The sequence below is a fragment of the Rhea americana genome, unplaced genomic scaffold, assembly GCF_003343005.1.
Source record: "Rhea americana isolate MKP2758 unplaced genomic scaffold, rheAme1 scaffold_426, whole genome shotgun sequence".
In the NCBI taxonomy this organism is placed as follows: domain Eukaryota; kingdom Metazoa; phylum Chordata; class Aves; order Rheiformes; family Rheidae; genus Rhea; species Rhea americana.
In genome coordinates, this window is record NW_028186564.1 from 46,239 (window position 1) to 70,445 (window position 24,207).

Sequence of the window (24,207 nt, forward strand, 5' to 3'; positions counted from 1 at the left end):
GGTTGAATAAAACTAACAGTGGAGCTGGGTAGTTCATTCTTTCAGTGCTTGCTGAACTGCTGCTCTCCTAGTTCTCTGAAAACAGAGCAGTTTTTCCACTTCAAATGTAGAAAGACATACAATCTCTTCAATTTACCTTCCTGGCCATGACCTCTGATTCCTCCGAGCTTTCTGTTGCTTTCTCATAGGCCTTGCCTACTCGAGCCACAAAATCCTTCACTGTCTCACAAAGCACCCTAGACAAAGGCAGCAGGGAAAACAAAGTCATGCAAGGATCCGTCTCAGGACTTTCACAACGTAGCTTTCATTTATAGTGGTTCTCCTGTAAGTACTCACTTAGCTGAGGAGATGACCACTGAGTGTTGGTCAGAAGTCAAAATTTTAGACAAATGAGCAGCCACAGAGTCTTCATAGAAGAGAATCTTCTGCACCTGGTGACATTCAGGAACAAATCACTGGAATGCTGCTTCCCCAGATTACAACATATGCTATGTATCCTTGGCTGCCCAGGGAGAGTCTATCACTCTATAGACTCTTTCTGGTCTAGAAAAGTTCTGTGATTCAGGGTTTAGTTACTCACTGAAGACCTGAATCTAATGAAGAAACCAATTTTGAACCTAGGAATCATCACCAGTTCAGCTCTTAGAGTTTGATCAACTACAGATCTAAAACACTGGGCTTTTAGGGTTCCTATGACTACTACACAGCTTTCCACAGTTTCAGCAACAATGATGTCATGTTAGCAGAGAAAATTCAATCACTTTCCTGTTACATCTATCTTCCTCTCTGTCCTGTTCAAAAGCATCTTCCTCTCATCCCCTTTACAGTTGTCAGCCTTGGTAATCTCACTTCTAGTCTTCTCTATAACACTTCAATGACTTAAAGTCCTAGGATCTTTGCAGCTCCTATCACATCCAAATAATGGCTCAGGCACATTCTATTTGAACCCAACCACAGCCTTTTTCTTGTCCTTTCTGAAGGTGTACACCCAGTTCCCTGCCCTCTGCATCCTGCTAGGTACCTCTGAATCCTCACTGAAATCTTCAGTGACTGTAGAGGTGGAGGCCTGGCGAGGGAGTTTTGTTTCATACACCATGATACTCCACCTGTTGAAAGGGAGGCATCACAGCTGTTACTACAGGGCAGATGACATCCTCCTTTATTCAAAGGACATAAAATCTCAAGCAAAGCAAACTACACTTTAGCGATGTATGGAAACTGCAGAACAGGGTGGAATGACACTATGAACAAGCATCCTATAGCACCAGGATCTTCTCTGTTTGTCCCCCTTCCTTCTCTCATAGAAATATTATGGACATTACTTGATCTAACATGACAGTTGCCAAGAGGTAGCTCTAAAGACAAGAAACATTTTAAATGTATAAAGATATACAGACTATAAAAATAATAGTGGTAAAGATGCCCATTCCTTCTTCTATATCTCTTTTCTAAGCCATCCTCAAAATAAATTACTTCAAACTCATCATGAGAAAATTTAGCTTAAAAAGAAAAAAAAAAAATCACAACTGTAAGAATGCCAAACTCAACTGACAAGAACTCTGGAGCACAAGAGAACATGCTGGACATCAGAGTGACAGTTTCATTCAAACTCTTCATTCATTACTATTTCGCAGAAGCGACAGAGAATGCAAGACTGCCTTTTGTTGATAAAAGGTGACAGAGGATTATCAAAGAAAAACAATAACTTGATCTAGTAAGAAGTCCAGTTAGGTGGGCAGAATCAAGCACCACTTAATTCTCCTTGAAGACAATTTTCAACAATTCTTGAACATGGAAGGATGTTAGTAATGGTTATTCACCTATCCAGCATTTTGGTACTGGCTCTCTCCAGCTTCTCCAGGATCTGTGGGAGCTGGGTGTCATCATCACAAGCAGATCCCCAGCCTAACACACGAGCAAGGTCATTTCCTGTTCCCAGGGGCAGCACACCCAGCTGGCACTGCATCACACAGAAAAGGAAAACAAAATTCATGCTTAAATGGGAAAACACAAGCTGCAAACAGCCAAAAGTAACATGATCGATTCCTTACAAAGACCAGCCATTGAAACCTAACTAGTGTCAGGATGAGAAGAAAGCAACTGGATGGGGAAAACAGTCAGAAGAGCACACAAGAGAGACGTTCCCCCCGCTTTTCGGTTGTTCACTGAGTGAGGAGTGTATGTATTGCAGCTACCCCCTTGAGCACCTTGCTAAAAATAACTCTTTCTAGGGATGGTATGACTTCAATGTATCATTTAGCCATCAGGTGGAGCTGTTGTCTTTTCTGTAAAGTTAGCATAGCCAGCTCCAGGACAAAATGGAAACAAATTAAACACTGTATGATACCTTTACTCCAATAAAGTTTCTAGCTATTGCAGGACTCAGGAAAAACAACACGAGAATTTAAGGGAATAGATTAGGAGCACCATCCTTGTGGAATCCTGGCTTTCTAATTGTGGTCCTTTCCTAGTGCAAGTCCCTGCTGAGACTCCTATGAGGGAGTTGTGGAAGAGCACAGGAGACAGAGATAACCAGTCCAGTCCTGCTTCTTGCAGAAAATCACTGGTAAGCTTTCAGCAGCTTCAGTCCTGGGCAAACTACATCTGTAGGATCAGAGTCCTCCTCAAACTCTGCTGTTTACGTTACTTCAATCTTATATCCAGCCAAGCTCATTGGACAGTACCTGCTTGTGAAGATTGAGGCTATCAATTTCGGAGAGAACCCAGCCAACACTTCCATCCCCACCGCAAACTAGAATCCGGAAAGTGTCAAACTTCTGGAATAAGCGTAAACTACAGAGAGGTGAAAGGAAAAAAAAAAAAAAAAGAGAGAGAGAGAGAGAAGAACAATCAGCTTTTTAAGAAAGGAAAGGTAAACAATTCTAATCTAGTTTATAAACATAGCAGATTTGCTTAAACTAAGATCTGATTTTGCAGTGAATACAGGCTAATGTCAGATTACACGTGAATTCAAATTTATGATTAGAAATAAGGAATTACAAATACTGCTATGCAAATCACAATGGCTGTTCACTATAGAAATATATCCCAGACATACGCCCCTTCTAAAGCAGGGCACTTTTGTCTGAACAGAAGAGGAAACAAGCATGTGATGGCTGATCATCCACTGAATCAATTCCTTTTTGCAGATTTGCTGTGTTCCGCTGAACACTAGTTATTTGTCACCATTTGGAGTGCTCTGATGTCACTGCGCCGCATACAAAGCCACACCAATTAAAGCAAAACTTGAATAGCGAGAACTTTATGCAGACATTCAGTAAGCAGACAACTGTAAGAGGATACAAAACCTCACAAGCATGAGGCTCTTCTTGGAAGGCAGCATAAATCAGTGCTCTGGCGCCTTGTCTGACCTGCAGGCAGGCAAAGAACTCACCAGCCAGACAAGTGTGATTTCCTCTATTCACTCTTTACTGAATACTGAATGTAAAAGTAACCTCTTCTTAAAGCTGTTTGAAACCTGCTCCTTACTGCCTGCTTTTATTTTGGTTATTCATGTTTGGTTTTTTATTATCTAAACAATATTTGCTGTAACATACAAAAATCACATTTCTTCAAGCATTGTTGACACAGGAAAGAAACAATGACGTCTTATGATAAAATTTGACTGGCACAAGTTTAGAAGACAAACTTAAGAAGCAGCCTCTACCCTGTATCATCATTTACTTTGTAAAACGAACAAACAGAAAGAGCTACTTTAGAAGTGTTCACTACTAAAGTGAGAGAAAGTAATTCTTTCTCTTCGCCTAGTTTAAAGCAAAATTCGTCTCTACAGTCAGTCCAAATGGGGAGGGCAAAAGGAAAAATATTTAAAGTTTTCTGTAAATTATTCATTAGCCAAACACATCGTTTGGATAGCATGCTGCAGTTTTAAAGGCCAGCATTTTGCAATGCACTATGGCAAGAAGTAACTTCAGCAAACCTTAATGGTCACTGGTGAAGGAGTCGGCACTCCCAGAACTAGGGCTCTACACCTGTAGATCTTGGTCTTACATTTGAGTCATATCTAAAAAATTAAGAAGATTCAACTTATGCTGGCGCTTATTATAAGAAGTATCCTTTCATGAGAAAGTTACTCAAATCTGAGGTGGCAAAACAGCCACAGAAATCTTTAAGGAGCAAACTAGAGACCAGAGTAGCAGAAATACAGTAAAGGAATTTATTCCACAGCTGTCATTATTTTATCCATAGGTATTCCAATTAATTGTGGAAAAAAAGTTTTAAATGTCACCTAGTCCATTTCTAGTCCCCAAAACAGAATCAACTATACCTAAAGCATTCAAGAGAGATGTTTTTCCAACATTGTCACAAAACCTTCCAGAGCCTTTCATATAATTCCTAGGTAAGTTATTTCTGATTTCTCATTTTTACAATATTCATTTGCTACCTACAATATTTGATTGGTCACTTGATTTAACTCAAGGTAGCACTCTAACAGTACATCAGGATGCGTGCTACAAGTCTATTTGTTGACAAGTTTTTCTCTGGATTCAAGCTTTCCATGCTTGGTCTTCTTCCAGGGGAGCATTTCTGGAATTTACTCAAAATCCCTCAGGCTGTTCTGCTATTACTGATGAATGGAAATAATAACCTTTTTCAACAAGTTTGGTTTCAGCTAATCAGTAACACTAAACACAGAGAGCGGAAAATGTCTCCAAACTTTGCATGTATCCATCTCTCTCTGAGGAATAGGTTCCTTGTTACATTGGAGGACAGGCTGAGACAGGCTTATAATCAAATCACTTATGTTTTTCTCTTATTTACAAGGAACATATGCCTCTACAAATTATCTGCTTACCCAAGGTGAGGTCCTCCGTTCATGAGGTCAAAGACCTGGGCTGGATTCAGTAGTTGTTTGAATCTTCGTAGAAACTTTACTCCCTGGTTATCTCCACTTTTTGAATTGACAAAGACCAACAAAGGGCTTGTGCAAGAAGGGGGGCAAGTAGCTTTCCAGAAACCTAAGTTTGGCAAAGGGAGGTGGGGTTGGGGAAGAGAAACCAAGAGATGTGAGGCTGCCCGTGAGGATGGTGTGAGAGAAGAATAACCACCACACACAGTAGTAAGCTAACACTTTCCCTGTGCTTCTGACACTCACAGGGTAAATGCCAAATGCATGAACCACACCTCATGCTGCCAAAGGTCACACATATCTCCTAGGAGTTTGCCAAAATTTTCAGCTTCCCCAGTCTTCCCAAACTGCTTCTCCAATATAGCTGTTTGTGATAAATTTTAACAGCTGCAGCTCAGCAAATGCTGATGTTACAGGGGAATAAACTCAATGCAAAAGCAAAGCAGACAGCCCATCGTCATACTTCAGTAAGATCTTCTGACTTGGAATTTCAGCAACATCAAAAGTAGAATTTTCAGTTGACAGAATCTGCCCTTAATAGTGTTAGCTGAAAGAACTGTGACTGTGAGGAAGAGAAAGAAAGCACTACTTACAAATGATACTTACCATCCGAATCAATGCTGTTGAGAGCAGTAGGAGGGATAACAGATACTTTACACAGCCCAAGAGGGCACTTGGTTGGCAACAACTCTTTGCACGTTGTGTGTACCTGAAAGAAGAGAAATAAAAGAAAAATTCAGTTAAATCCTTTTGGGCACTGTTGTATAACTCAGAAACCCACCCATTCAAAGGTTCTGAAGGACAAGTTTTTTATTAAAAAGAAAAATGGAAGGGGGAGAACCCAAACAGGTGTCAATCAATAAAATTATTTTAAAGAAAGCCCTAACAAGGGTCTTTTACTAATTTGCTTCTGCTCTTTCTGTTAACGTATGCTTCTTACGCCATAAGAGTTTATGAGACCAGTACTTTCAGTGATGAGAGGACTAGATAACAGATTATGTGGCTTTAAGAGCCTTCAGGCACCTCTGCTTTCAAAATCATAGCCTAATTTGAAAGATCAAAAGTAGGAACAAAACAAAAAGCTGAGAATTCAAGAGAGTAAGAAAGCAAAAACCAGAGCATGAGAGACACAAGAGGTAAGAAAAAGAAGGAATAGGTAATAAAGCAATCCCAAAAAAGTAAACACAAAGTAGAGTTGGGCACTTGGTACATGAAGATTGCAATAGACTGGGCTGCCTGGGGTTTGAGGTTTTGTTTTCCCCCACATTTTAAACTCCCATGCTGTGATTCTTCCCTTATTAAACTTATAGAGAACTGTAAACATAGCCAGATCTGTACCACTGAAGTGATTAGGCAAGAGAAAACCACTGCAGTGGGAAGGTAAATGGCCACTATTAAAATAGCTTAATATTCTTTATCGTCCTTTTGTAGTATCTTTTGAACTTGTAGAAGCGACAGATAATGTCTCCTTAAAATACATCTCCCATGCCTGAGGCATTGATTCAGATCTAATATGATTAGATTCTTCTATGAAAGCTCACTATCAAAAGAAAATGAGCTTATAGAGAAGCCAGATATTTATTTCAGGTCTTACTTATGCATCACAGTGATACTTCTCAGCACAAACACACATATATACTTATCTTTCACAGGCTGCTTATTATCTGGAGAAAGAACCATAAAGCCCTTGAGGGCAGCTACTGACACCATGGTAAGAGATTTCATTTTAGGTAAATGTCATTAAAAGAACACACCACAGAGCTGATCAAAGACTGTCCTTTTACTGAAAAGACTATGTTTATTTGACTCACCATGGCTTTGCACCAGAGGCAGCGCCAGTCTTGCAAACGTAGGACGCTGCCGCAGGTTTTATCACACACAGTGCACTTGGCACTCACAGGCAGGTTTCCTTCCAACCATTGATGTGGCATTGAGATCTGCAAAGGGTACAGAGGGAAACAACCAATGCGGACTTTCCAGAGAGCAACTCAGAGAGCACAGGATGTACTGTGGCACTGAGACACAGAGATGTAAGTCTTCGTGTGCACTGTTTGAAAACAGCAAAGAATTTCTAGAAAACATCTAAGTATCTCTTACGCATTTTACATCAAGCTGCAACACAAAGGGACCAGGAGACTTACCCAAGGCTACAGAGGAAGCCTGCAGCAGAACATGGACTTGTATCAGACATTCCATATGCTATGATAATGTACTAAGCACTCACTCATTTTTCTTTTGCAAAAACTCAGACTAGGTTCCCTATGTCTCAAACTATTTAAGCTCAAAACCCCCAGTTCATTGCTCTGCAGGTTTCCCTTGTTAATAAGGAAGCCTCAGTACTCTGGCTGGACTATTTACAGAGTCTCGTTCTCTGACAGTAAACGCCTTTCCCACCTCACTAACTCATAAAGGCCGAATCTGCTGCTTGTACAATGCAGAAAGCTCTACAGAGCACGTGTCAGTGCTTCCACGTTGAGATAAGGCTAGAAGAGTTAAGGTTAATGCTCACCCCATCTTCATCCTCAATGATATCCTTCCCAATAGAGGCCAGAGTTGTCCATTTGCAGTTATTGGTTGCTCGCACAGCACAACGCTTGTGGGCTTTAAACTTGCACACTAGAGAGGAAGAGACGAACACATTAATCCTGTCTCAGAACATGCACTGTGGCAGTCTGTGCAGAAGTGTTCCCAAGCAACCATATTTGGCTCCAAAAGAAAGCACGGCACTCACTGCCCTTGTTAGCACTGCCAAAACCATCAACTCTAAGCACACTGAATAAGCTGAGCTAGCTATTAAATCTTGCCTCATCACTTTTACCAGTTGCCTATATACAGCTTAGTTATCACCTTGTTAAATTTGACAGGATTTATATAGTCATATGCTCCTGCATCCTTTTACCCAGTGTGAGTGTAGCCTCATTCACACTCTAAGTATGAGCTCCGTGTAGGCAGGCACGTCTGCTATGCTAAAGTTGAATAAGAACAATCTCCTGACATTCAAACATTTAACAGGGAGGTTTTTATAAATAGGAATATTCTTATGAAAAGGAATATTCTTACATTCCATTCTTATATTCCTATGTTCCAAGGCTACAGCCTTTGAAGCAGGGATGGTAGAAGCAAATGTGTACTAGATCCTTGGTCACCACCATTCATAGCATTAATGTAAGATGAAACTGATACTGGCTTATGCCAGTTTGAGAACTTGCTGGCACTGGGGAGTCCATTCCTGCTCTTGCCTTGCTAAATAGGAGGTAACCTACACAGATGAATAGGCTGAGCAGTTGAGGTCAGTAATGCCTTCAGCTATTTGTCTTCTATACCTCAGATGGACACTTCTTCATTTTAGAAGTATGATTTTAGTATGGGATGGCATTGTTTGGGTATGCAGGAAGAAAAAAAAAGTATCAACCACATCACTTTCAGGTCCAACCCAAATCCAGCATGAGAACAACATCCATTCTATTATCTTTTTACAAAATGCCAAGGACCTGATCCACAGGAAAATTCTCTGTGAAGCCAAAAGGGGTTCAGTAACACAGGGATTCAAAATTGAATCTCAAAAAGATCTTGTTTCACACACAGCCTTTAGCTTTCTGAAGTTTCTTAGGCTACATTTTCCTACATCTTTCTGCAGATTGTTAATAACATTCCTCTTAAATCAACTCTGGAACATGGCACTGAGCTATAAAGATGATGTTCCCAAAACAGGAGCCAAAAAAAAAAAAAAAAAAAATCACTCTTACCTTCACATGAGAGCCCATGTGATGTGACTCCAGATAATGCCTCCCGACACACATTGCAGTATGTTGGCCGAGCATGTGAGCAGGCGTACCAGTTATGCATCCCTGAGAAATGGTCCATGCTGTACTGGGTAGACTAAAGTAAATATTTTAGAGCAAAATCTAAAGTAGAGGCACAAGACTTTTTTCCTTAAAACTAAGACTTTCACACAACAGTCAGAAAAGGCAGAAACAGAATGTTCTTTACTAGGGAAGAATAGGCCATATGCAGTTCATGCACAGCAGCTGAAGCTCAAGAAATACTTCAAGCAGCCTGTGCTGGCTTAAAGAAGGAGTCACACCTTCCCCGCTCCAGTGCCATCTCCAATCCTTGTCTCACCAGAAGTACGTGGAGCTGTGTAGGGAAACAAAATTACCTGCTGGGGAGCTCATCCTTCCCTTTCTCTTTTTTGGTTTCACTAGTTTTCAGCAGGATCAGTTCTGCAATCTGATTTATTCCCTAGCACAGGAATGCTTCTGCCAGCACAAGGGAGGGGACAAGAGGGAGACAAGTATCAGAGTGGGGAGAATGCATGACAGCTTCTCCCGGTGGCAGTGCCAGGTCAAAGTGCTGGCCTGAGTACAGCCACAGAGAGCAGGGTACACGGGAAGCACGCAAAAACACTGAAGTAGGCAGAATACCAGAATACCAAGTGAAATGAGTTAGGACAGGGAGGATAATCGTGTAGTAAAAAGAGTACACTTTACACTGTGAAGTGTAAAACACTCTGTAAAGTGTTTTCAAAGTTACCCCAGAGACAGTGTACAAAGTAACAAGCATTCTTTGGAGAACAATTTCAGTGTATTTGAGACGTTTTTTTACAGAAGGCCTAATGCCTCACCTATTACAGGCAATAGAAGTGATTTCTATTAACTTCACTGGAAGCCAACTCAATCTCATAAACCAAGCTGTAATTCAGGAGATGATGCACATAGTGCAAAAGAGCAAGTCTTCTTATTACCTCAAAGTGTTCACGGTTCTGTACAGTCTTCAGTGCTGCAATCCAGTCTTCCATCTCTTTTCTATTATCAGCACAAAGAATGAGCTTCCGACATGGAGTGATAATCTGAAGGGGGAAGAGAAAATTAAGAGCATGTGTTCCGGGCACATCAGTGAGAGACGGTGAGAGAACACGTGACTACTTTTCTAGTGTACCAAAGCTCCTGTCAGAGGCAATGAGCTGCAACAGAGGTCATTTACACTTTTCAATGATATTTTTTTTTCTATCATAACCTAACTCAATTCCTTTGCTAAGTTTATAGAACCACAGAGATTTTATCTCTCATTCCCTACATTGAACTGAGTTAGGAAATGTCTCTGAATACCCAAATAAGAGCACAACACAGAAACCTAGCACAGAACCATGAAGTATTTCATGATGTCTTAAATTGGCAACATTAAAACATGTTGTTAACAATATAATATACCCATTTCTATCAAATAATAAATTAGACAATGTATTTGGCAAATTAGACTGCACAGCACTAAATATTTAAGAGGGAAATATCCTAAAACTAGTAGACGAATTAAGAGACATTTCGTCATATCAGTGACTGATTCATCAGAAGAATAACCCAAAAGGACTATTTTCTTTGCACGCTGGCTTGTGTCCCCTGACCCATGTCATTCTTCTCACCGCACATTGCAGCAGATTAAAACCCCACCATTTAGAACTATGATAAGCAAGGAAAAAAGAAAAAAAAATCAAAACTAAATTAACAGTCTAGAAGAGAAACTATCATATATTAACGCTTTTGTCTCCTGAATGCTTATTCTAAGTTTTTTACATAAAAGATATTCCAACATATGCTCCACTAGCAGCACAGGGTTGTGGCTAGTTTGCCTTCCATTAAAACTCCTATTTCAACATGTTTTGACTGAGCTAACTTACACGTGTTAGCTGCCCTGAATTAACTGTACAGTTGAGGGTTTTAACAAAAAAGCGGCAGCTATGCTCGGGGCAGAAGCTCCGCTCTGCCCAGAAAGGCGGACAAGCCTCTGCGCAGTCTCCCAGCCAGGCGCGCTAGGTCTGCCAGACGGCGGCGGTAGAGAGGAAAGAAAGCGCCCGGGCTTCAGAGGACCGAGTTCGCTGTCCACAGCGCTGCCCCGCTAACCTGCCGGTCCATCCAGCTGGGATCTAGATTGGACTATAAATCAATATTTATTCTTCTTAACACAATAGCCTCTCTTGCCCACACGCGAGTTTCTTTATCTTGTCTTACTACCATTATCTCTTTGTGTACACCTTGGTCCTGATTCCCATCCAACTGACTTTAATCTGAGCGATATGGAAGTGTTCGCAAGATCTCGATATAAGAAAAGTTGTATGAAGGTTGAGTACCATGAAAAAAAAAAAAAGGAAAAGAAAAACCTCTATGTCAACTCAAGCAACTTCCTGCAGCCCAGAGTCTTTTGCACCCCTCTGAATTTTGTGCATAACAACCATCTCTGTCATCTGCTTTTCCAGCAAATTCTGCTGGACCATCTGAAGCAACAGATTACAGCAAGCGAAGACTGCACCAGGTTCACAAGGCCCACGCGGCTCTCGCCAGCACGTAATCGAAGCACCATAGTCCCATGTTTTGTTCATCAGCACCAAAACCCCACACGCATCAATACGTGACCCCTCTAACCACCGCTTGCCAGTCTGTTTGCCACTTACCCCTCATTATGATTCATAAAACAGATTAAAAATAAACACCTCTGAAGTTAAACATCAAACTTCCTGTTGATGTTAGTGTCTCGCAGAATGCCCTAAGAAATGCACACGTAATGGCAACAAAAAAGATACACCTGCAAAGTTCTGTTTTATTTTACATTCTTCAGTTTTCAAAATATGTTCCTTTTTATAGGACAGATTGCAGCATCCATCTGTTCCGGTATGCAATATCCTATCTTGAGCTAAACGATCTGATCTATAGCAGCTGTAAACAAAAAGAAATAAATATTTGGAATTTTGTAAAAATAAAACTTTGAAGGACTCCTTCCCTCTCCCCGCCATTTCCTTTAATTCCAATTCTGATAAAATTTGTTCACAAAGAAGGAAAGCAGGAGAGTCTTCCCTTTTGCTTAGGAACAAGGAAAAATGGGAGGTTAGACGTATTCTCATCAGAAATTTAGCTAGATAAGAAAGGCTACTCTACAGAGAAACCTTTTATGGAGTATCAGAACAGGACTGCTAAAATCAGTGTGAAGTTTAAGAGATGAACCAGCAGCATCTCTGATGTCCTGCTAAGAGGAAGAAGCCTTTTCCCTGGAAGTAAAACCAAGCTCAAGCAAGCTGTTCAGACAGTGCAGAAAAGCCCCGCTTTTCCTGCTGCAAAGCCAGGAGCAGATGCAGCTACAAGAGCGTATCTACAACAGTGCACACAACAGTGCACATTATCATCAGGATCCCATTTCAAGACACTCCTGTTCAGTGGTGTGCTGCTGCTTCTTTCTCTGCCTTTTCACTAAAAAGGGAAAATGCAAAGTACCACACTTAAGTCATCTTGGAAGACATGAAATATAAAAGTGATAAAAGTGGCGTGAAATACAGAAATTTAGACACTCCTTTGATGAGTTCATTTCGGAGGCTGCAAACTTCTTGAATCACTGGAGAGACCATCCAGTATAGAAATCACAATTCCTTTTGAAGCGACTTACTGCATGATCTTAAACATTCCTATACTTCAATGCTGGACAATCCTACGTTCAACAAATACAGTGAAAGATTGTAAGACAGAGGACAAAAAGAGATCAAAAATATTTTCATAGTTAAATTCTCCAAAGAAGAGTCACGGAACTAAAATGAAGGGTGCCTGGTACAACTACAGAGCATCCACCTGTGAATGCCAGTGAAAGCCAGGGCAGAAAGACTATTATGTGCTCTGAGCTGTCTAGATCAGACTGACGGTCAGTCTGCTGTCTCACACCAGAAAAGCCATTTTCGTCACTTCCAAAAGAAGTCACAGCAATCTTCCCCTTGGAAACCTGCTCCTTCCTAGGCAAGGAGCTCTGGGTGCTTGCTCTTGGCTGCAGCTGCGAGGAGCTGATGCTCTGGAACATGAGGCTTCGTTGTCCCGTTTGGAAAACGTGGCCTGAAATGATCACCGTCCAGCTATTTTTTGTGTTCCGGCTACAGCTTTTGACTAACATCCTGGAACAGTATATTCCACAGGATGACGACGCACTAGGTGAAGTAGCATTTCCTTTTATTTGTTCTAAATTTACCAAGCAGTAATGTCATCCAGTGACCTCTTGTTCTCATGTAAAGGGAGAGCACAAAAACAACAGTCTGATTGCTTCTGAGCTAAAATGGGGGTTGCCTTGCTAGGAGTATTAAAAAAAAAAAAAAAAAAAGATTTATTTATAATGTCATACATTTCTGGCCTGTTTGGGGATTGGCAGAACTCTTGAGTACTCCTGCCCTGAAACAGTTCAGAAGTTTATCTAGATATGAACAATTATATAAATTAAAAGGGCTTGTTCTTCCTAAAAAGGGAATATTAAAGACTTGCATACTTTTGGGATCCCATGTGCTGCTGAGCATTCTAGGTGCGGTTCTTCAGATTTGGCCCCTCCGTAGGAACTGGATGCCCAGATGCCCCACTCCCAGCTGAGGTCAGAGCTCAGCATATGGCTGACGTTACTGAGACCTAAAACTGCCCAGCAGAAGAGTGCAACAGTCATGGGGAAAAAAAGAAGAAGAAAAAAAAAAAGTTGCCAATTATCCAGTCAATTCTGAAGAGCCATTAGGATGGATGGAAATGGTAGGAAGGTATAAAGACATTTCAAATCTGCACCCAGCTTAACTTATGAACTCCTCACTGCATGTGTAACCCTAGAAATATATTTTGTGGGAATCACAGCAACAAACAACTACAAGCCAGGACGCTCTTTTGCAGACTCTTAAATGCCCTCTGTGCAAAGGAACCATCTCAAGTCTATCAAAGAAACTCTAAATTTTCAAGTCAGCTCACTTTAAATTATCTACAATAGCTGTGCAGATGCTCAGTTGGTTAGAGCACGGTGCTGCTAATGCTAAGGTCGCAGGTTCAATCCCCATACGGGGCTATGCTGAGGGCTGGACTAGATGATCTCCAGAGGTCCCTTCCAACCTTACCACTCTATGATTCTATGATAATCCCCAGCCCTTCTCAGAAATATAGCTTCATCTCCTTTAGCTCTTCTCTGTATGGTACATGCCCTCTTACCAGGCTGCTAATCCCACTTCTGAATACTGGTATCACTTCAGACACAAACACTGTTACTAACGGGTCAACATACTCCCCTGTCCAAAACTAACACCAAATTTACTGACATTTAGAATCAAGCCAGCTGGCAAACAACAGAGCCAACCAAGGAAAATTTCTAATTTCACATTCTAAAAATGGACTGGATGTCCCTGGATGTCCTTCCCCAACGAACAGCTGTGAATAATTGGATTAGAAAGGCAGCCCGGAAAAAGACTCCTTGTCTTAGACCAACTTTTTAAAAGAAAACTGCTATACTTCACCCTTTTGGCATTTTTCTCTACCGAGCTACCTTCCTCCACCCAACAGAAGGAGAGTAAGTCTCGTTCTCTGCTCTTGTTGCCATCAAAGATGAAGCTATCATCTCTGCTCATTTCCTCCTTCAGAATTTTTGGGCTGCCCAGAAATTTCTCAGCGAAAAAGTGACAGTTTGGCCAAACAGGCAGTGAGACTGTTTGTTATCAGAGCGGATCTGGTGAGCTCAGTGACCACAAGAGACAGCAAAACAAGTTAAGATCACACTGGCCCAATCACAGAGCCGGCTAAAGAAAGGCTGAGGGTGGAGAGGGGCACAAAACTCTGCTAAATATAGTTCTTCTGATGTGACACATTTCTCTAAGTAGCCAAATCGTATGTATGAGAACACCTGCTCACTCTGACAGCTTCCTTTTACTCACATCCTGTTCAAAGATACTATAATGTTCAGAGGTGTTAGCCCTAAAGCCCTCCAAGAGATCCTGAAATATTTAAACCAGTTGATGATTTGCGTACAAGGACAGTAGGAATTTGGGGGCTTCAAAATACCGAGGAACTGTAACTAGAAAAAATAAAAGAGTTAACAGGATAAGAAGGTGTTTCTGATGCAGGCAAAAATTACAGTTTGATCACATATGGCAGAGGCAGGGAAAACATCCACTAACTGTAGCTAACTACTATATTGACTTTTGTATATTGGAGCAAGCACTTTGTTTCCCATGAAACCAAAACCTCAGAAAACTGGGTGGGAATGTAATGAGGACCCAGACATTTATCTGCTTTGGCTCCAGTTCCACCAACAGTGGCAGTTAACTATACAACAGCAAAGGTAAAAATGCCTCACCTGTGTTCATCAGCAAGATTTCAGCAAAGCCACCGTATGTTTCAAATGCATGAATGCTAAACTCAGAAAGGACAAAATGCTCCTAAATGGGAGCACTGCAACTAAGCAAGTGCTACTCCCTCAGCAAATCTACCAAATCAAAAGAAAACAAAATAAGGCTTTGAGAAAGGGAAGAGAAAGGAAAACAAAAGTCTGAGTTGCAGACTCAAATCAGTCCCTTTACGCTTAAAATTTTAAGCCTGCATCAATGATGTCAGCTTCTGAAATCTGGGGCTGAGTATTAGGACAGCAAAGTCTGGGACAGCAAGATGGCCTGATTTTAGCAGGACTCAAGTTTGGAAGAAAGAGAAAACATTAAGAATCATCAATGCTTAGACTCAGCAAACAGCTGAGTCTTGCTTTCCTCCATGGACGACATCCCTCTTCTGATTTGCAGCTCAGCCTTCATCCAGTTTTGCCAGGACCAGAGTCCTGGTAACTCACAGCTGAAATCAGTTAGATCTCCTGAGAACTAGCAGTATCATAGAACATTTGCAAATATCAACATACACCCAATTTGCACCAACAGTTTTTAGTCAAAACCTGCATGTTTCCCTGAAAGTGAAGGAGAAAGAAAATTTTCATACAAGAGTGGAGGAATGCACCAGTTTTCTGTATATTTTTATAGTGCAAGATTTTTTCTTTCCTGCTAAAATGGTAATCTTCCACTTGCGGAAATTCTCATCTCCATCAAATGAAATAAATGGTTAATGCTCTCATAGTCATGACAAATCCCCTGTGTGTGTGTGTGTTTGTGTGCATGCATGTGCATTTTTAATACCAACAGCAAGATTTTCACAAAAAAATCTAGATGCTCAAACCTTTGGCTATACCTGGTATATAATCCCTGACTTTCATGTGTCCTGTCTTCTACCTTAAATATCAATCTGTATAATCCAGAACAGCTCAGTTCCACAGAAAAACAGGTATGACATGTGGTTTTGTCCTTTCTAGGACCATTTTTACATTATTGGATGGATTTATTTGCTGATACATACCTCATTTGCTAGGTGTCCGCCTATCTAAAGTGCATCTTCTCTGAGCACTAACATTAACACTTACTGCTGCTACACTGTGCCCACAGTTAAAGTTCAGCTCATGTCAATCCTCCATCTGTGCTTTCTCCCAGTCTCTATCTTCCCTGATGCTGCAGTGGGAAAGCTGGCCAGACAGAGCATTCCCTGGGAAAATGATCATCTCTCCTACCAGGGTCACATTCCTACACGCCTCTGGAAACTCTGTTCCTAAACAAGTCACATTCTTGTTCTTGGCAATTGGTAAGAAGAGCACAGACAAGGGGAGGTTCTAGGACTTCTGCATCTGGTTAATAGCTGTCAAAACCCAGAGTATGTAACCGGTCTTTGTTACGGGTAGCAGGTACGAAATCGGACAATCCTGGTAATCCCTGCGTATTAATCACTCAAGATGTATGGCAGAGAGAACACCAAATGGGAACAGGCAGGGCCATTCCAAGCACCAAAGCATCTTAATACAGATCCATTAACCACTCCCTTTGCTGCATACAGCAGATGCACACACGCATCCCTTCTCCACCTGTTTTCCAAAGGATGCAGTCCCAAATGGAAAAGAATTCCCAAACAGAACTACATACACTATTCAGAAAGAGCTGCACAACTGGGAGGGTAAAGGATATTTCAGAAAAACCTTCCTACTCATTCAAACAGAAGCAGAACCATGAAGAACAGAGGGGCGGGTCAACCTTCCCCAGTGACAGAGCTGCTCTCTCAGAGGTCTCACACACAGGAAGGCTAACAGCTAAAAAATTACTAAATTGAGCAATAAAAGCTCTTGTCTGCAGTAGGAAAATGACCTATTACTGACAGCTTATTGTTAGCAAGACTAAGAAGTCTTTTTCTTTCTTTAGAGAAACTCCCATGTATAATTAAACTCAATGTGTTCTCTGTTCTGCCTTTGTGTTCTTACCTGGAAGCGGAAGAAAGATGCTGGAATTTGCAGACCTGGTAAGGAAGGCAGATTAAACACTGAACAGTGTGTGAAGCTTACAAAGAACAAACACTAGCAGACAAAAGCCACTAGTGTTCACGCACAAGGGCAGCAACAGACACTAATTTCCAACCAATAAACTGCCCTCTAGGGAGACAAAGCTCTTCACAAATAGTCACCTTCACTTTCCACCACCCTACCTATCCCTGCCTCCATAGGAGAATTCACCTATTTCAGCCTGACTTTTTTCTTACAGTAGCTCCAAAACTCCTAGCATATTTTGGGTCTTTCTGTAATACACAGTAACAATCACCAGCTCTCTCTACCCAGAACAACTTCATCCAGACTCTTCTTCTACTTTAACTCTTCCTCCACGTTTGTACTCTCAGACTTTGCCTTCTCTTGTGTGAGCAGATTGACAACCAGATCCTGTAGGAGACTGGATTAAGAGTCCTAAAGTCCTAGACATGAAAGGATTTTAAATGACTATTTTCACTAACAGTGACTCAGAATGGTCTGTTTACCAAAGGGCCTTTTCTCAAGCAGAAAAAAACTGTACTGAAGCCTGGATTACAAACTACCAAAATAGCAAAGTATTTTGAAATTGCAGTGGTTCTGACAGGAAATGGGGACCGAACTGCACTTAATGAAGGGGGGGGAGGAGGAGGAACAAGATCCTGGACATGGCAATTCTAGACTCAAGTCATCTTTTCAGTTGCTAATAAATTCAGACAGCTGCCAATATAAACAGACACAGTACGTACACTAGCAGAGACTGCACAATTTCTGAACATGTACACACAGAGATGTGGAAGAGGCAACACCCCCTAGCAGAGCCTGACTTTCCAACAGGCACTGTGATTTTATCCATTTTAGAGAGGACACTTTAAAAGGGAGGTGAGAGGAGGGAAGAATCATTCCTTCCATGAGACCATCTTTTCTGATCTTAACTAGGCAATCCAAGTGCGGCTGCAGAGAAGGGAACGGGGTGAGGAACCATCTCTTCCTAGAAAGCTTGGTGACTCCCCTACATGCACAACCAGGTATATTCTGAAATTAGGAAGGTCTTTTGCCTGATTCTCGGAGCCAACTTCTACCACCTGGCTCTGTCACACCCGCGCAGAAGATCCCGTCCCTCACTAGGAAGCCCATTCCTCCCCGATGGATACTTTCCAGGTGCATCTTTTTAGAAGGGCTGAGGCCACATGGGGCTGTTTGGGGAATCCTTGCAAGTATAAGCCACACGGATTTCCCTGATCCCGTATCAGCCCAAGCTCGAAGTCCAAGCCTGACTTTCCGCAAACAGCCTGTAACAAAAGTTCTTATATTCCTTCTCCTGATAAAAATAAGTCACATGTTCTTTCCTGAAGCTTATATTTTAAACCAGGCACAAGTAACCCCTGATCCTGGTTCCTCTTGTCTCAACAGAGCCTTACAGTCCACGCTTACTGAACTAAACACATGCTGTAGACTTTCTGTCTGAGATATAGCTTGAACAGTTCTGTCTACTCGGTCAATGCCACACTCTTCAGAGCTCTTTGTTGCCTTCCCTACTAAAAAGGACCTGTTTTCACATCAAAATAGCTAACACTAATGATCTGACTTGACACAAAGCCACAGAAAAGGCAAAGCACTTTAATTTCATTGTGAAATAAATTTGCACCCATCAACAACATGCTCTTCCCATCAGCAACCACCCTCAGCACTTTTACCTTCTGTTAGAGTTTAAGCACTTTGCCTTGTGTTTTCAGGACAGGTTAACTACCTCCAAACTAAAATTCACACTATTTCTCCACAGCACTTGCAAGCCCTTGGACAGTATGGAAAAAGCACAACATCTGAAGAAAATCACCCAGGCACAAGCAACTTCATAAGACAGAGGCTGGTATCTTTACTCCTGAATGAAATCCGTACTAAATTATAAGATGCTAATAAAGAATTTGTAGTCACACCTCAGGCTGGAGAATGACATGCATGCCCTCTCTCAGAGACGGCAACACACTGTCATCTAGGAGCACCAGCAATTCCATATTTCTCCATTTACTGCAGCCATCATTGCCTCAAGTCATGCAAGTACTCTGAAGGAGAGGAATATTTCTCTAATCTGAACCTCCATCTCTCCTGTGACATTGCTTAGGGTGAATCATCAGTCAGTAAATAATATTTCTTAACTGATGGGTGCAGCACTTCTGACAGCACTGCAGGCATGTCTCCCTTTACTCCAGTTCTGTAGAACTTATCTACACAAATCCACGGAGATCAGCAGAGATTATCACCTGAACAATGAGAGCCTGTAGCACACTTACTGCAAAGAATCTGTATCCTGATGATCTGTTTTGCTGGAACAGGTGCTGTTTTTCTCAATGCCCAGTCTAGAAAACTAAGATTTCTGTTCTTACCATTCGTGTTCAGTCTTCCTCTAAACTAGTGTCCAGAGCAGCCTACTGCCTCAGAAAAAAACTAAACAGACTGACACGCGATTAATAGGATTATTCCCCTCTGTGGTCAGTTTTTCGGAGCTATGTTCCACTTGCCACAAGCTGATTAGCTGTCTGCTTGAGGAGGAGCTGGGACAGATTTCCTTCTGCCGGCAGTGAAGTCGAGAGGCAGGCGCTGACTGTAATAATATGCTGTTTCCTGTCTGCAGTACAGCCGAGAGGTACTTCCCAATAGAAAAGGGTTTACAGGAGCACAGGAGTTCAAGCTCCACCTCTTCCACTGAAGAGACTTTAACTGCAGAGGAGGGATAACAGCATGGCTACTGGCAGCCTAATAATGCGCTGTGACTGAGCTTCACTTTCACAAAAGTATTGGAAAGAAGTCAAACCACTCACAGCTCCTCAGAGAGGAACTTTCTTCTACAGAATCTCAAAGTTCTGAATAAGATGGGACAGGAAGTGAATGTAGAAATCCATGTAAAAAGTTACGTGAATGGGGGTCAAAGTCCACTCTGCCCTTCATTAGAAATAACTGGAACACATTTCCAAAAATGCCATGTGAAAATCATATGGAAACAGATTTTGCACCCGGAAAGAGCAGATGGACTTTCTGGGTCCTCTCCTGTTTATGGCAGGTACTTCATTATTATTAAAGAAAACACAGATCTTTTTTTCCCCCTTTAGCTGTATACAAATCCCGCACAGGTCAGGACAGGGTCAATGAACTAGCAAGGACTTCATCAGCTGTGCCTATTAAATTGAAAGCAGCAGGCTTAATTCAGCTGGCAGATTTTTGGAAGGAACAGATGTTTAGCCAACATACCAGCCTGAGGAGTAAGAATTTGTTTGCCAGACAAAGGTTTACAAAAGTGCGCCTAAGGAGCTGACCCCTAGTCATTTCGAGGGCTCTTGAGCGAACAGCTACGGTGGCCAAACACCTGCATGAGCAACAGACCAGCAGAGCAATAGGTGCCCTGCTGCACCAGTTCAGCATGGGCTCTGTAAGAGACAGTGGGCATGTTGGCTTGTTCAGGTCTACAACACAGATAAAGCAGTCATTTGGGGAAAAGTACTCCCCAAAAGCCAGGCCTGCCACCATGATCTAGGCCCTGTGGGATCTCTGTGGCACCCAGAGTGGCCAAACAATTCCTGATGCAAAAAATGGAAGTCATCCTCCTGGGGGGTTTGTTCTAATGTGCCAAGCTAATATGTCAGGCAGGCACATCCACAAAACTTCAAGTTACTGAGAAATGACACTGTCCAAGAACAACTGTTCAAGGACAGAGCTGAAGTCTGACTGGGAAGACTCAACATGTCCAGTGTGAACATAGAGCTTCTGCTTTTTAAATACTGTGGGGGTTTTGGAGGGCATGGCTGGGAAGGATCTGCTCAGAAGGTAAGGTCAGGCTTTGATCTCACCCAGGCAAAACTGATGAGTTGCGTTTCACAAGGAGTGAACGCAAACAGTGATGGCAAAAATCCAGGCAAAAAGTTCACCATTGTCTTTTAAGGAAAAATGTGTCTGGGTAGTAGGGCAGCATGTAGTTGAATTCTCATCTGGCATTATGTACTGAACGCTCTAGGCTCCCTCAGAAGACCACCTTTTTACAGTGCACCCACAGTATGAAGACCTATGCAAGTGGGCTGGTCCAGCTCAGTGGTAAAGAATAGGCAAAAAAAGAGGAACTTTCTCCACACCCTGGTTTATTGATAAATGTGGATCACTTTTGTCAGCACTTTGTGGAGACACCAGAGAATTTGGAGATCTTCTCCCCAGACCACTGTCCTGATCTAGATTGCTGAAGTGAAGACAGACCAGATAACTAATATGGTCCAAAAATTTATGAAAGACTTACTACTAGAGGGAAGCTCAGGAAATCATGAGTTTTCTACAGGTTCCCAAACCAGGCACAGAAGTGACCAGTGTGCTTTTGGGATACATAAACTATTTTGCTTATCCTACACTTAGTATACAGAAAGATGACCCTGAACTCATACTGTGACCAACGACCATGATGAAGAGAACCCCAGCTAGCAACACCTCTGCAACGAAATCTAAGCAAAGCAAAATGCTCATCTACAGAACTGTCACATAGCGCAAGTGTGGACCCAGCTGCCAGTGCTACACTTGGCTCATGTTAGGCCATACAGAGGAGACTGGCCAAGATCATGGGTCAAATATCTGCTTCAACACCTAGAGAAGTGCTTCAGCTACCCGCTCCAAAATAGCTGTAAAATACTGAACAAGAAAAGTTCAGACAAAAGTTATTTAACTTTGCAGCAGAGAGCTATGCCAAGGATCCTTTCTCAACCAGAGGACCAATCCAATACCACATCACCTGAGGGAGCTATGTACCATTTGGGGCTTAAACCATCCAATCTTCACACTACACTCTCAAAACAAAATGAAATCCATACAAACAATGCAGAAATTTTACATCAGCATGTCCAACCAAACTAGGACTGCAGATGACAGAAACTGCCCTGTCTCCACAGAAAGGTAAGGGAATCGGTAACTCCCAGCCCTGCTGGATCTGGTAATTACTGAAGGTCTCCACAGTAAGTGAACAAGTTCTAGAATGCTGGTAACCTTTGTTCTCACTTAGGACAAAAAAGTGGTGTCCAAGGTCTGGATAAACTAGTAGGTGAGTCTGGCAATGCAAAATAATTCACTACACTGATTCTCAAATCTGAGAAATGGTAACTGCTCTTTAGAGGCTGGAGAGCACCATAACCATTCTAGCCAACATTACACAAAGACAACAAAACTACCCCTGGTACACAGAAGGTACTAGCTACAAGGGACTATACCTTACAAAATCCATTAGGAAGACTCCTCTGGTTCAAGTACAAGAATTGAGATGACTAAGGTAGTTATCATCTGGTTTACAGCACAGCAGATCCCCTCAAAGGCCCTGTGAAAGACAGCAGCCCTAGGAAAATCCACTGGTGAGAGATCTGTAAAACAGATACTAAGGGATTTTACATGGGAGGAAAAAAAAATCACTTACAGCCCAGACTTCTAAAGAAGATTAACCTTGTAGACAGATGCCTTCGAAGGATAGAGATGGCAGAAAAGTAATAGAAGTAGCAAACGTTACAAATCAGTTTCTCCTGAGAGAAAAGAGGCCTATCACTCAGCTGCTGTGATTTGTTCCTAAAGGCTTCCTGTTAACACTAAATAAGTCTGCAGCCACAGTGCCTGACCTAAAAGGAACAACAGCTAAATATAAAGCTTTTCCTTATACCTCTCATGGGACGCAGCTGCACAACATTGTAAGCTCAGAGATGCCCCAGTCACATTTTTCCAGCCCATCCTATGGTAATGCATGCCTCAACTTTGAGCAGCAGTCCTAAAAATTGTCCTGACTATCCCCAGTGCAAACAGGATACACTCACGTAAGAAGCCTATGCAAGACTGACACTAAACAATAGAGGAACCCATATTACATACTCTTGAGACGAAGAGGTCTGCGTCTTAATACACTCTTCTCTCCTCCTACCCGCTGAGAGCAAACAATTAGCTGTCAGGCTTCTTCTGACTTACTGGCATTCATATTTTTGAACCCTATTCCTCTATATATGCAACATGACATTTGTTGGCTTTGTGCTACTGCTGTATACTGAAAGCCTGCCTCTATTGTAATACTAAACTTCATTCCTATCTCTTCTAATCCCAACCTAGTCACACAAGCATTCCATGTTCTATTCTCTAGATTTCTCTATGATTACGAGCACATTAAAACACATCTTCTATTTCTCTGCTCATTTGCTGTGATTAAAGAATGGTGCTCCCTCTCCTCTCTCCTTAAATCAAAGTAAGTTCTGTTTTTCTCTCAGAAATGTCTCCCTCCCAAACGAGAAGCAAGATCAGCTATGCTAGCTGTTGTAGTTTTTGGTTCTCTTCCCGACTCTACAGCCTTCTTACGCTAGAGCTTCTTGTCACTCTGGGCAGCTGTTCTTACCTCTCTTGTTACCTTCTTTTACTTTTTTTCAGTTTTCTTCACTCACAGCACAATCCCTTCCCTCTCCTCACCGCCCTTTCCCCAACTTTCCTCAGTCTAATCACCCCAAATTGCCTTTTTGCTTTGGATCCACATTGTTTTGAAGTGCTTTTTTCTAGTGTTTTTGTTCCCTACCTCTTTGTTAGCACATAAGAGGTGTGTTCATGCAGTTCTCACAGAGTTGCAAAGTAGAATCAAGAACTGACCAAGGAAACTCCTGGGGACTGAAAAGGAATTACTCATAGTGATGAGATTTCAACAAGCAAAAGCATATCCTAAAGCAGACTGTATTACTGTAAAGGATAGGTGACCTGGACAGCCATCCAGAGGATGACAATACTAAGTGTGAATTTGTTCCACCTCTTGAACCAAGTCTAAAATCTCTGTCCTGCAGTATACAATACAGATGCAGTAGAGAAGTTTCTTCTGAAAAAAACCCAATCTTTCCTACATCAAAAATTAACATGAGAAAACACAGAAAGAAAAAAAAAGAACATCTGAAACATGAAAATAACTCTATCTGTTACAAATAACAAATATTTGATGTTTCAGATTTAGGATGAAAACTCAATAGTGAATCCCACTGATATGAAACACGGAAAAAAAAGTGCATCAAAGAACTTGGATTTTTAGAGAGGAACTGAGCTGAGAAGATAAGGGGGAAAACACAGTGCTCACAAAGGAAACCAAAAGAAAACTGCAAGACTGCAAGGAATGCAAAGCACTGACGGCAATGATGTGGCAGACCAAACAGCAGCAAAACTAGCCAACCTTC

At 41.7% G+C, this 24,207-nt stretch overlaps 1 protein-coding gene across 2 annotated transcripts in view; it reads right to left on the reverse strand.

Moving 5' to 3' along the window:
* DGKD (diacylglycerol kinase delta) overlaps positions 1-24,207 on the reverse strand; it is a 43,296-nt gene that overhangs the window by 16,206 nt on the left and 2,883 nt on the right. For both annotated transcript variants that reach the window (XM_085315286.1, XM_085315287.1), the window contains exons 3-13: positions 9,615-9,719; positions 8,617-8,749; positions 7,380-7,486; positions 6,682-6,807; positions 5,477-5,579; positions 4,817-4,979; positions 2,685-2,793; positions 1,821-1,960; positions 1,022-1,106; positions 337-431; positions 137-236 (exon numbers count right to left, since the gene is read on the reverse strand). In XM_085315286.1, the coding sequence (XP_085171412.1) occupies positions 137-236; positions 337-431; positions 1,022-1,106; positions 1,821-1,960; positions 2,685-2,793; positions 4,817-4,979; positions 5,477-5,579; positions 6,682-6,807; positions 7,380-7,486; positions 8,617-8,749; positions 9,615-9,719 (1,266 nt within the window). The remainder of the gene's footprint in view (positions 1-136; positions 237-336; positions 432-1,021; positions 1,107-1,820; positions 1,961-2,684; positions 2,794-4,816; positions 4,980-5,476; positions 5,580-6,681; positions 6,808-7,379; positions 7,487-8,616; positions 8,750-9,614; positions 9,720-24,207) is intronic.